Raw genomic sequence first — 14064 nt, 5'->3', positions numbered from 1 at the left:
GAAACCCAAGACTCTAAAGAACCCCAGTTCAGGATATGACTCAAAAGAGGCAAAAATAAATCGTCTCAGAGGTGTGAGGCCAGTCAGAAAGCTGCTTTACTGTTTTGGTTTCTATCAGGTATATCTGCTTTGGCTTGCTCTAAACAGGAAGAGCAACAGGAAACCTATTTTATGTTGCTTTCATCACAGGATTCAATGGCTGCAGGACCAGAGACAGTGAAAAGATATTTGCCCTGAAGCCGCAGCTGAACATGAGAGGAAAACATATTACCCTTCATCGCTTCCCCGAGATCTGTCTGCATTCTCTTCTGTATTATTTGAAGAATAGGCTCCTTATTCAGACAACCTCCTGTATGATCCCGCATAGCAATGGCTGTAACCCTGATGGTTGACAAATGTTGAACCGATATTGCTAAGGGGAGTGCTCGAGTCAAGAGGAAAAAATACATGCATTCTTTCACAGTTGCCTCAAGAAAAGTCAATTTATTGTCACTGGTTATTTTTTGAACTTGAGGAACATGGTGGCTAAATCCCTCATTTTATGTTAGAGATGAATGCATCAGCAAAGAATGGGACAATGTAAGAAACATCAAATGTACAGGAAAAAATCATATGAAAGGAGTTGACCCTCAGAGTTCAAGTGATATCAAGTGGGAAACATTCTAGGGAAAATGTTTACAGTTCAGTTTTTGATTATTAAAGACTGGTATTTTCCACAAGAGCTACTGTTAAAACATTCAACATCATTGGCATTAGGGGTAAATTCTATTTTGGATAAAAGAGTAATTACTAGCCATTCACTGATATTAAAAAACAATGGAAAGATATCTGTAATCATATGTTTTCTAGAACATACAGGAGCAGAATGGTAAAAATATTTGCTCTAAAACAGTCAACAAAGAGGACTCTCAGTTTTGGTGTGAGTGATAATCATATTAGAGGACAAAAAAAATTATAAGGCATAGAGAGTAAAATTTTGTATCTCTCTGTGGTGATTGTTGAAAATGTTTCACCAGTAAAAACACAGAACTTCTCACTAGAGTACATGATGAGAAAGTTTTTGATACAAAAATGAAGACCCGTATAGAGAAATGCCATATAATATTATTAGAATGTTCTAAAAAGGCTGTCTGCTCTGATAGGAAAAACACTAACAACAAAACTACATTCTATTTTGAACTCTTACTATTTCGTTTGCATGTATTATAATTTCTACCTCGCGACATCTTTTTATTGTTCTTTTTTTTTGTGGGGGGGAGCATTTGACAAAGGCAACTTAGATTACATTATTAAATTTGAACTTTAGACCAATAAAATCTAAAACTCATATTAGTAAAGTCAATCAATATAATGAAAACATAGCATTATACTTTTTCTGGTCTTTTTGATTTTGCTGCAGAGGTCACAAGGGAATGAAAATGGGCTCAAGGTGTGAAGCAACTTCTTGTTATTTTCAAGGAGCTGTGATAGAAAACTCCCAGTCTCTTCAAACAAAAGATATGCAAAAGTAAGAAATTATAAACTAGGACACAAAACATCTTGGTTGTACATTGTACTGTTATCAATAATGGGTATAATGTACACAGATCATGGCAGTGCTAACATATTCATAACATTCCTGTAACAGGCAAAGCAACACAGAGGCTTTCGGCAATGCTTCCTAGGATATATAATCCTCAGCTGGCATCACTGATTCTTTCAGGAAATCAAACTATTATTCTACTTTGAAGTTATAGCAAACAACATGTTTCAGACCTAAGTTATAAGAAAAATGGTAAATATATGGTAGGTTTAGCTACAGAAGTCTCTTTTACTAATCTTTTCTAGTACTGTATAAGTTTTTAATAGACAGACTTCCAAGTACTGTTCATTAGTCACGAATAATCAGGCTAAAAGCAAAAAAAGGAGCAGTCATTATTAATGTATTATTGTAAAGGGAAAATAAGATCTTTAAAAATGTGACAGACACTTTGTCTTATAAATGCATCATAATTTTTCAGTTATGAATGAATTATGTATCAATGATTTTAGACCTGTGTAGCCTTCTATTTAATGACTTGACTGGCAATTTCATGATTGAGTATCCCACTGAGTTGAGATAGTAAATTCAACTTCTACAAGTGCTCAGGTTTACAGCTGCAGGGTAGCTTGGATATCTGAATTAGTATGATTTTACATTACAAAATGGTACCTAAAGAAAACATTATTAATCCCAATGCCTAGTCCATTGGGCAGGTGTGCATATATGTGGGGAAGGTATCAGAGTTAAGATAAGCATTTTAACATTCATTCCAAATCCATCCCTGCGGTAGTACAGCTAAGTAAACATTAGCAAAGGCAATTCTGCATTTTTTTTAATTGATCCAAAGTAAAAGACATTTTCTGAAATGTTACAATTACTAATTCAGGTCTTCAGAATGACGGACATATCAGCATCCACCAAGATACTAAGTGAAGCAGAGATCACAAGACAAAACTTATGCAAAATGAAGCATGGATGAGTTTATAATGACTTTATATTATCTTTGATCCAATTCTTTTTATATTATTACTACATATTTATTACAGTATTTCTAAACACAATTTGGAAAAAAAAAAACATAGTAGCAACCTTGGTGCTTTGTATTTTAAACCAAGATATACTTAGAACAAATAAAGTCATCAAATGTTCATCTTAAAAAAGTACTGTGTACATTCAACAGTAATTATCATACATGACACATGATTTAAATTTGAACTTTAAGTATCATATATCGACCTAGAAAGTAAAGTTGTTTAAAGACATTACATATAATACTTCATTTGGGAATCGTAGCTGCTCAGATGCCTGGAAAATACAGTCTAGCTTCCTTGAAATTTCAAAAACTATTCCCCCCTGCACTTCTTAAAGCAAAATGTGACATTCATTTGCATAAACCAATATTAAATTTCAGACATCTGACGTTTCGTCTAGACAACTGTATTTTGAAAAGCTTGCACACTAGAAGCTCTGTGACAATGAGAAGACGAAAACAAGCGCACATTTTCCTGGAAGCTGAAATCCCGTGGGTTCAGTTGGGCATATCCACATTCTGCAGGATGAGGCCCACTCGGCTCGGAATGTACACCTAAGTGAACACAATCATGTCAGTGCAATAGGAAGAAATACCGGACACGACAACGTTATGTCAAAAGGACAAGATGCAGTCTCACATTTGCTTCAGGTTACGGGTTCTTTAGGAGTCTTGGGGCTCCCAGGAGGCATCTTTACGATCCTGGCGTCCACCTGAGTCTCTTTGGAGGCAGTCACCCTAGAGGGCTCTGCAGTGTCCCCCCCACCACCCCAGCCTGCGGAGGAGCACCCCTCACCTCCACCCCCTCACCCCCCAGAGGGCTCCGCAGTGTCCCCACCCCCCAGCCTGCAGAGGAGCACCCCTCACCTCCACCCCCTCACCCCCCAGAGGGCTCCGCAGTGTTACCCGTCCCCCCGCAGCCTGCGACGGAGGCACCCCCTCATACCCACCCACCCTGCGGTCCGGCTCAGCTCTGTCCCAGAACCCGTCTCCCATCCTGGCTCGAGGTGGGGGACGCATCTCCTCCTCTCCCCTCACCCCTCGCTCCCTAAACCCGGCACATCTTCCCAACTCTGGTCTCTGCTCCGAATGCTCTTTGCTGTGCTAGCCCCTTAGCTCTTGCATTTTAAAAAGTTTCAGCTCCACAGAGCTGTTGTCCCTTGACAACGCTAGACAGTTTCTTCACTTCGTTTGCTATTAGTCCATTTTTGTTTGCTTCCTCCTCCTCCTCCTTTTTCATTTTTATTTTTATATTTTCCTTCTTTTTTTAATCTGGGTCACCATGGCTATGTTGCTTTGCCTCCCGGGTCCCAGAGTTCCCTTCTGTAACGTGAGGATGCCAAACGATGACAGCAGCTAACAGTTGCTCAGTACTTGTTTGGGACACACGTGACATTAGTCTATGTGTCTTTTTCTTTTAAGTCCTAGTTCATTCAATCCTTACAACAGCCCTAGGAGGCAGTACTGCTATCACCTCCGTTTTTCAGATGAGGAAATGGAGGCATGGGGCAGCTAAATAGTTTTCCCAGTGTCACACACTTGGTAAGTGGCAGAGACAAGAGTTGAATCCGAGTTCTCCAGTTAAAGGGCATTGTAATTTCTTTCTGAACATCTAACAATTGTGATTTTTTCACATTTATGATCGGTTCTCCCCATCAGACTATGAACTTTACAAGGGCAGAAGCCCTATGTCTTCATATTTCTAACTCTTAGCAGGTGCCAGTGGGCAAAGTAGGTGCCAATGATGACTAACTGAAAGAATAAAGTGGGACCAATAAATGCATATATCATAAGATATTCTTTAATATACTTACTTATATATGAAAAAGTTTCTTATAAAATTGAGAAGTGATCTGAACTGCTTGATATTTATGTCCTATTTTACATACAACATGTTTACTATTAACAAATAGCCAAAACAGGGACACCCACGGCTCAGTGGATGAGCGTCTGCCTTCCACTAAGGGCGAGATCCCAGGTCCAGGGGTGGCGTCCCACATCAGGCTCCCTGTGGGGAACCTGCTTCTCACTCTGCCTGTGTCTCTGCCTCTCTCTCTCTCTCTGTGCCTTTCATGAATAAATAAATAAAATCTTTAAAACAAAACAAAAAGAGCAAAAATAATGAGACTGCTGTTATTGTGACAGTATCTCTCCATTTCTAACACTGCTGGCATTTTATTATTTCAGTCATCTTATCTTTAAGGGAAAGTCTGACTGATGAGTTAAAAAAAAACTTTATAGTTTAAAATCAGGATGAAAGATGCAAAGCAGGCAGAGCTTAAGGAAGAAATAAATAAAAGAACAACAGCTGATTTTCACTGAATGAGACTATGGTATGTCCCAATACATCTCAAGGCTGCAAATGGACACAATGTTTTCCCCTAAGATTTTTGTGATAAAGAACTCTCACAACGCTAAAAAAAAAAAAAAAAAAAGAAAAAAAAATCAGATATACTAACATAGTTGATTGGTTTTGAACAATAGATTAAAGTGGTTGTAAAATGACAGCACTTTAAGAAATTTATATTATGATTGTAATAACTAGAGAAGAGTTTTTCTAATCTTCAGTTAATAGTGATTTAGAAAATGATCATCATTATCTGAGAAAAATTTCACAAATGCTAACAGCCACTGGGTAGTTCAATGTCTCACGGTTTGATTTGCTTCCAGTACTCCCAAAAGACAAACATTATATCCTTGAAGTCATTAAGTGTGGAGAAACCCTGTATGTCAATGCCATAATTTGTTTCCCTGTATTTTCCTTATAATTTATAGGTTCAACCAAATCTCTCTCCAACTCTTATCAAAATAGGCAGCAGTTGAGAGATAGTGTTGTGCCCTTTCAAAGGAGTTTGCCATGTACTTACTGTATTCTATGTGGGTTGTTTGGGGAATCATAGGAACTAGGAGGAACTAATCAGTGGGGCAGCAGGTTATAAGAGAATGATTCTGAACTAAGCATTTTAAAACAGAAGAGCAATCTACATTTTTCAGTAGCACCAAAGACTGGACAAAAGAATCTCAGTTCCCTTTACATTAAAAACATGTCTCTGATTTTAGATATGGTCTTATATGAATATGAAAGGATTCTGGTAAGTCCAAGGCTCTCTAGGCAGGTGCCATGAAACAAACAAGTCAGACCTAAACAAATAACGACAGGTCTCTGCTCAGTGTGGCCCAGGGATCTATCAGGACAGGTCACATCAATCTCCTGTTTGAATCCTGCAGTTTTGGTATCTACTCTGTTGGATGCATACTCATTTCATTAATAAAATACAGATGATAATTATAAACCTGTAATTTAGAAACAATCTTACCTTCTGTGATCTTTTGGTATTTTAGCCACCTCAAATTTAGGAAGAAAACAAAAGGGATGACATAAGAAGTTCAAGGCTTGCAATATATGCATTGAATTTCCCTATTTTGGCATTTGATGGTTAAAAAATGTTCTAAGAACTCTTACTAAATGAGGCCAGTCATTTTATGTAAGGAGCTTTCTGATGCCAATTCCAGTCACACTCAGAGACCTCTTAATATTATCTGCTCAAAAACCTTCAGTTGATAATTGTATAGTATCATTAACGAGAATATTGTGTAATTATATTTTTCACCACAGTATTAATTACTAGAATGTGTTTATGTTGCTCTAGAGCCCTTGCAGTATAGGCAACATGAAAAAATTTCCCCAAGCAAGTGATTTTTCTTAACTATGGCTGTTTATGGAATTTTGAGTTTTCTTTTTTATTAGGGTACTGAGTATGGAAATCAATTTTCTTAGTGGTTAGGAAATGACTAGCAATTATAGTAAAGGATTTAAGATAATCAGAACTAATCCTTATGATGAGACAATTACAGACATGAACAGTTTGGGGGCTCTATAATTTAGTGCTAAGTATTGGCTCTGTAACTCATTTTATAATTTTAATTCTAAAAATAGTTTTGATTCATACAGCAAGTAAAAAGAAATATGAACATAATTTAAGTAGGTTTAAACATAAAAATGTTTAAGCATATTTAAATATAAACAATTTATATTTAAGTACATGTACATAAAAACTGTTTAGTAGGCATATCACAGAAAATATATGCTGATCAACATATTTACCATGCCCATGTGTTAGCATTAAGCCCTAAAGATTTTATAGTTAGGATCACATTAAGGACATATGAGACAATGTAATGTATGGCCATGAATTTAATTTTTTTTTGAATTTTTTTGACTTTAATTTTTTCTAGCTATATTTATAGTCAACACTTCAGAAGGAATCAGAATGCAACAGTATAATCCAATTCATTTATTAAGAGAGACAAAATGCATACTAATCTATCCAGTTATTTTGACTACCTTAATGACTTAATCACTATGCTGAACACTCACATGGCCAAAACAACAACAACAACAACAAAACCAAAATGGATCACACAATAATCTACTATATTATAAAGGCAAAGTATTATGTTCTTCTAGGATTGCAAAATTGAGTCATAAAAAGTAATTATACAGTTTTTGAAAACAGGTGTCACAAATTTGAAAACTAAATTTAAAGATGACTTTTAAATAAAAAATAATTTTAAATTTTCTTAGAAATTGCTAAATTTAGTAATAGCACATAATTCAAGAGTGAAAACATCATTTGATGAAAAGGGCATTAGACCTTTAATAGTCTACATACACATATTCATCATAAAAGAATTACAAATTATTTTGAAAAATAAGTGTGATATATAAAATAATTTTAATTTTCACATATGTGTTTTAGTTCATAAAGTGTTTTCTAAGAAAAAATAAATCTTATTCTAATTCATTATTTTGCATTAAGAGAAAAGTGATGCTAATAAATATTTCTGTTTAGAAATCTATATTATCTAATTTAGAAATATTAAAAAAGAATAAGCTTTAAGAATCAAATTTGATTTTTTTCTTATCTGAAAAACCTAAACATGTTTATGATTTTGGATAGAGCAAGAGACACTTCCCAATTGTTAAACTGTATGTTCAATACCTAGGACAATAAAAGATACATCTACACCGAATTCCTTACTTAAACCAAAAGTCTACTTTTGAATTCCCAAATTTAGAATAAGAATAAACAGATCTACTTCTTAATGATAAGGAGTCTAACTGGCAAAATAATAAATGCTAAAATTACTGCCTTATTTACATATCACCCTTGAGACTACTTGAGTTACTATAAAAGAAACGAATTCATTTTAGGTTCAATAATCTGTTCTTCCATTTGTGCCATGGAATTTGAATTTATGAACCAGAGAAGGGAAAGAAAACCTCCCTGCTTCCAGTGCACTGACTGACACATAAGTAACATACAAGTTCCTCTATCAGAAATCAAGATATAGAGAAATGGGTGTGCTAAAATGGAGTTTTCAATAATTGCCAGTAAAGCAGAATGGAGAAATTCTGCCCTAATGCTTCTTGGCATTTGTGGGATACTCTGACCTTAGCAAACATGTCTCAACAGTAGTACACATACAGTTCTCCTCTGGCTTCATAGTTTCACCTTACGGACTATATAATAAGGAAGATGCTAGAATGGTACCTGCTGAGGCTGCAGCTTGTATGGTTATTTTAAGATTCCTTCATATTTTAAGATTCTTTCAAGCTGTATTTGTTACTATCTTTGAAGACAGATTTGACACATATTCAGCAGATCCTTTGGATTATTGAGCTTGCAAATTAAGCTTTAGTAAATACTGCAAACTTGTTTTGATGGGCAGAAATTTCATGGAGGAGGAAAGAAGGCTTTGTTTCTCCCCCTTATTCCAGGCATGTGAGAGGCAAAAGTGATCTCACAATGGTGGTGGAATAAAAGACCTGTAGTGCCTACAGTCGTGTTCAAGAAACCTGACTGGATCCCAGCACATATGACCCAGTTTAATAAAGAATTCTATTATAATGAGGCATTCTTAGAATAGGTTTGTTCTTTAATGTGATTTTCCCCCCTTTGGCTCTTCAAAGGATAAGTCTGGCAAGAAGGAACATGTTTTATTGGATTTTTTGGTCTATTTGGGCTCCCTTATTCCTATATTAAAGCCAGTAATCATTTCACCTAGAGCCCAAAGACATTTAAATGAGTGTTTCCTGAATGCCTGAAGTTATTATTTTTTGAAAGATTTTATTTATTCATGAGAGACACAGAGAGAGAGGCAGAGACACAGGCAGAGGGAGAAGTAGGTTCCCCAGAGGGAGCCTGTTGTGGGACTCGATCCCAGGACCTTGGGATCATGACCTGAGCCAAAGGCAGATGTTCAACCACTGAGCCACCCAGGCACCCAAGCACCTGAAGTTATTGAAACAAGATGCTGCTGCTGGGAAGACAGAGCTAATTATCACCTTTGTGGACCAAGTTGGATCAGAATTCCAATGCAGGCAGTGGTTAAGCTATGTTCTATTTTTTGTGCGTTTGCAGCACTGTATTCCTCTAACTGGTATCAAGGCTTATGTGATTCTCTCCACTCCACCTGCTAATTTAGAACTGTGCATTCCTTATTTGCAAGTAAATTCAATAAGTACTTGCCAAATAATCTCCTGACTGTTGCTGCCACTGGTTAGTTGGCTTGCTTTAATTATGATAGAATATTTTTACTCTTACAAAAACTGAAAGGATGGCAAGATATTTTCTGCCCATCTCCAAAGATTGTGAGCCCTTGCCTAAGATTATAATTTCCCTCAAATTGGGAGAAAGTCTTTTTAACTATGTGTCCTCAAAGCACCTAGTATTTTGATGTGGCTTAAAATACTTAAAAACATAACTGAATAGCCATGACAATTATAACTTTAAAAATACATGTGCAATAGCATGTTGCAGTTTCCAAAAATATTGGCCATGTTAATGAGTTTATGCTGCCTAAGAATCTCTTGCTGTAGAAAATATACTATTACTGATCCTCACTACACAGGTGAGGGAAAAATGCAGCACAGAAAGGTGAGTTCTCATAGTGACTAAGTAGAAGACAGGGGGCTCGATCCCAAGTTTGCTGCCACAACATTCTGTGGTCTTTTCAATGTACTACCAGGCCTCTCTAACCTACAGAATCTTCCCTGGATACACGAAGCTTATAAAGTTTGCTACCTACGAATTTTGCCTGCCTCTTCCAAATTCCTTTCAGCCTGGTTTGATTGGTTCAAGTTCCACTTTAATGCAGCCAAGATTCCTCTTTGCAAGCTGAATGATCTTCCTTAATCCCTCAGGGGTTTCTAACTCTTGGTTATTGCAGAACTTTAAGATAATTTTCCTAAGATCTTATTTATTTAGAGAGCGAAAGCATATGAATGGGGTGGGGAGGGACAGAGAGAGAAGTAGAAAATCTGAAGCAGACTCCATGCTGAGTATGGAACTGGACTTGGGGCTTGATCTCACTACCCTGAGATCATGAACTGAGTTGAAACCAAGAGTTGGATGCTTAACTGACAGAGCCACTCAGGACCCCTCTAAGATAATTTTAAAAATTCATTTCCGAGGGAATTAGCTTAGTGCAGAATTAGCTTGGGATTCTCTCTCTTTCTCCCTCTGCCCCTCCCCCTACTCATGTGTTCTCGCTAAATAAAGTCTTAAAAAAATAAAATTCATTTCAAAAACTGTGTTTTATCAATCTTTGTATGGCAAAACTGAATATTCTGACAAACTACAATAATTATTCTTTGTGGAAAAAAAATCTGATAGTACCATTAAGTCCTCCCTCTTAAAAATGTGTATGTATCTACACCTGTATCTAAAGCTATATAAGTATCCCCATCATCACCACCTATATGCACACACACAGAGGATAATACGCAAGTCTCCTGTGGCCATTACACTTTCCTCAGAACCTGCAATCAGCAATTCAATTTTGCTCATCTCTGCTCTTTTCATTTATTTTATGCCACTGTCTTTGGCAAGCGAATTCTGTATATAACATGGTTGACTTACAGAGTGATGTACTTGCCACCATTTTAGGAGGTGGGAATATATAGAAGGAACCAAGGGTCCCTTACAGATGCTCCCTTTTGACTTATACCTAAATTTTTGGAAAATGAAACAATTTAACAGCTGTGATAAAGCTATCTATACATAGGTTAGATACATCCTGGCCTCACAAAAGTGAAACAAATCTTAATCCAAGACCTCTCATGGTGAAAAAAATGCAGATCTGAAGCAGAGTGACAAAAGAGGAAAGGGACAAGAAAATGAGAGTTGCAAAAGATAGGGAGGGAGGGAGGAAGGAAGGACGGGGAAAGAGAGGCAGAGGGAGGGAGAAAGAAGGAGGGAAGGAGAGGGAGGGAGAATGAGGAAGAGAGAGAGAGTAAAAGGGAGGAGAGAGAGAGGGAGAGGAAAAGAGGCATAGGACTAATCAGGAAAAGGAAAAAAAAAAACAAAACATAATGTAGATATATAGACCTTAGACCTGAGCTTACTGTCTGGACGTAAATTAAACAAATTTTCCTCCAAATCTGGAGAGTTTCTAAATTCTACATTTTTAAAAAAAATTGAAACCTTCTAGTTTAAAGCAATATTCTTTCATATGTGTTATCAACACAAAGTAAAAGTTAGTCATATGATTTAAAGTTTTCCTTAGTGACATGAGGAAATTAGAAACTTTTTAAGTAGAATAAATTCAGTCTTTAATTACTACAGGAAAGAAAAAAAGATTGTTTTAGACCCTCATAAAGTTGTTTTAAATCAAACTTCATTAGAGAATCAGTAATATAGAAATCTGCTGGATGTAAAATATTATACAGAAAGTAACAATAGGGGCACCTGGGTGGCTCAGTGGTTGAGCATCTGCCTTTGGCTCAGGTAGTGATCCCAGGTCTGGGGATCGAGTCCCACATTGGGCTCCCCACAGAGAGCCTGCTTCTGCCTCTGCCTGTGTCTCTGCCTCTCTCTGTATTTCTCCTGAATAAATAGATAAAATCTTAAAAAAAAAAAAAAAGCACGACAATAGAAGGGAAATAAACTATTGCATAAAAAATAGAAAAAAAATGCCTTCCCTTTATTTTTTGAGAAATAGTTTTTAATCCTATTAATGTCCAAACTTCCTCAACTGTCCACCAAATACCCCTTAGTTTCCAACACCAAATTCAGCACAGCACCGTATTTCAGCTCACTTCTCCATCAACCCCACCGAGTTTTGATTTGGTTTTGTTTTTTGCATGCCACTCACTTGTTGAAGAGTTGTTTCTTTGAACAAAAACATTGCTTTAAAAATAAAGGGTTAAATGAAAATGCAATGAAAAGATCTTTTTAAAGACCTTACTTACCAAAAGAGAAAAGGGACGCTCATTATGTTTAAAATCTTCAGAAAAAAAATCGGTATTGTGGTCCAATCTCTGGTGTCCTCCATATTCTGCTGCGTCTGTATCTAGCACAATTCTGAATGTACAACTTTTAAGGAATCACAATGGTACAGTAGTGAAATGAAACACTATAAATTTGTTCTGAGATAGCAATTTAAAAGCGAGTATTCTGAACACTGCGAAATCATGATTTGTGTTATATACCCACGCCTTTTCTAACATTTCAGATATACTCATGTTTGAAAGGGGTGTTAAAGACCATCTGGCCCAAACACCCATGGGATCCTTGCTATCCTATCACAGCTTATCACATGATCATCCAACCTGGGACTGACATACCTATTAATAACAGAGAATCTACTTTTCTCTTAATACAGCCCATCCCATTCATTAGAAATTCATCTCTATAGTGAATGGAAATTTGACTTCTTGAGACTTTTCAACCCAGAAAAGCCAACAAGAATAAATTAAAAAAAAAGTAACCTTTCAAATATTTAATAATAGTTATGCTATCTCTATGTGTTCTCTATGTATACATACGTATTATTAAATACATACTAAATGCAATCCCAGGACCTTTAAGAATTTCTCATTTGATATGGTTTTTTACTCCTTCTTTATCTCCGAATTCATTACAGTTTTTTGGTTCCTGGTTATCAAACTGAGGAACACAAATATGAACCAAGGGTCCGTGTGTGGTCTGAAGAGTGCAGAACCAAGCAGGCCTCCTCCTGCTAACACACAAGATCATGCAAACATACTATCCATCCATGTTACAGGTAGATTCATGTTGTAATCATGTGGTCTGCTACAATTTAAAACCTGGCTTTTCAGGTGAGTTATTAGACATGTTTTATACTGTATTTACAACAAAACAAAAGCGATGGTTATTACATTCAAATTTATTATGCTCTGAACGTCTAGACATGATATTTAATACAAAACTGCTTCAGTAAATGTACCTCAATACACTGAAATCTTACCTTTCTTCTAGCTTCAGGAGGGATACAAAGAGATTTAAGTGCTCTGTGTTTTCTTCATCTGGTACATAAATTTTTAACCCAGAGATGTTTGTATATTTTCATTAAACAATACCACATTAAAAGTACACGTGGTGACAAACAGTGACCATCATTTTCACGCCTAGGAAACACGTCTGTCTGGATAGGGGATGTAGACAAACTCCCTAAAGGAACTTTTGCTGGGAGTGGGTGGCTCCATTTCACTCAATTTAGATCAGCCTGCTCTGACTCAAATTTAAACTGGTAATTTGAATGTTAGTATTTAACAAGAGAGGGATAAAGAGAGAAAGATTGGGATTCAAAAGATGACTACTGGGCACAGGCACCTTTTAAAGTCACTCAATATAGCTGAAAATTACCTGAGTGTACCAAATCACTTAATGGCAAAAAACAGATAGTGAAAATAGATAACCGGAGACATTGTAAATAAATGAAGCCATGTGGGATGAAAGAAACAATTAAAATAAAAGTTTAGCTTTTGTTCTTTTTACCCTAGTTTGTTAAATACTTGTACAAGTATTCAAAATGCAAAAGCAAGAACAAAAACAAAACAATTCCAGAGTACTTTCAAAACTTTTGAAATATAGTATCAATTATTAAATTATGAGGTAAGGTCACAGATTTTTGGTAGTAGTGTCTGAAGAAAGCAAGTATCTCATCAGAAGCAGGGGGTTCCAACCTGTGAGCTGATATTCACTGGTAGCTGTGTTATTATGAAATCTCACCGAATGAGTAATTATGTTGTTATAAGGGACTGAGAATCTATATTTGCATCAGGCACTGTCTGAAGATTAAATTATGTTATTATACACATTTGATACTGTATTTTAAATAACATGCATCTCTTTTGATTACTAAAATACAGACTCATTTAAAAAGTCACAAGTTTTAGAGTAAACTAAAACTATATATTTTTTCAATAAAGGATACTGAAAGAACAATTGTTATAAAAGAGTCCCTTTCGGGGATCCCTGGGTGGCGCAGCGGTTTGGCGCCTGCCTTTGGCCCAGGGCGCGATCCTGGAGACCCGGGATCGAGTCCCACGTCGGGCTCCCGGTGCATGGAGCCTGCTTCTCCCTCTGCCTATGTCTCTGCCTCTCTCTCTCTCTCTCTGTGACTATCATAAATAAAAAAAAAAAAAAAAAAAAAGAGTCCCTTTCTTTTTGATATTGAAAGGGATTATCACACTTAAAATGGT

General features: G+C 36.3%; 1 protein-coding gene across 1 annotated transcript in view; it reads right to left on the bottom strand.

Moving 5' to 3' along the window:
• Positions 1-463: 463 nt before the first annotated feature.
• Positions 464-14064, bottom strand: part of GBE1 (1,4-alpha-glucan branching enzyme 1) — a 267868-nt gene continuing 254267 nt past the window's right edge. Inside the window, exons 15-16 of the mRNA XM_077878761.1 lie at positions 11809-11926; positions 464-3107 (exon numbers count right to left, since the gene is read on the bottom strand). Of these exons, the coding sequence (XP_077734887.1) occupies positions 3051-3107; positions 11809-11926 (175 nt within the window). The 3' untranslated portion in view covers positions 464-3050. The remainder of the gene's footprint in view (positions 3108-11808; positions 11927-14064) is intronic.

The sequence above is a fragment of the Canis aureus genome, chromosome 30 (genome assembly GCF_053574225.1).
Source record: "Canis aureus isolate CA01 chromosome 30, VMU_Caureus_v.1.0, whole genome shotgun sequence".
In the NCBI taxonomy this organism is placed as follows: domain Eukaryota; kingdom Metazoa; phylum Chordata; class Mammalia; order Carnivora; family Canidae; genus Canis; species Canis aureus.
Note: the sequence above shows the minus strand (reverse complement) of the source record. Positions and strands in the feature narration are given on the sequence as shown.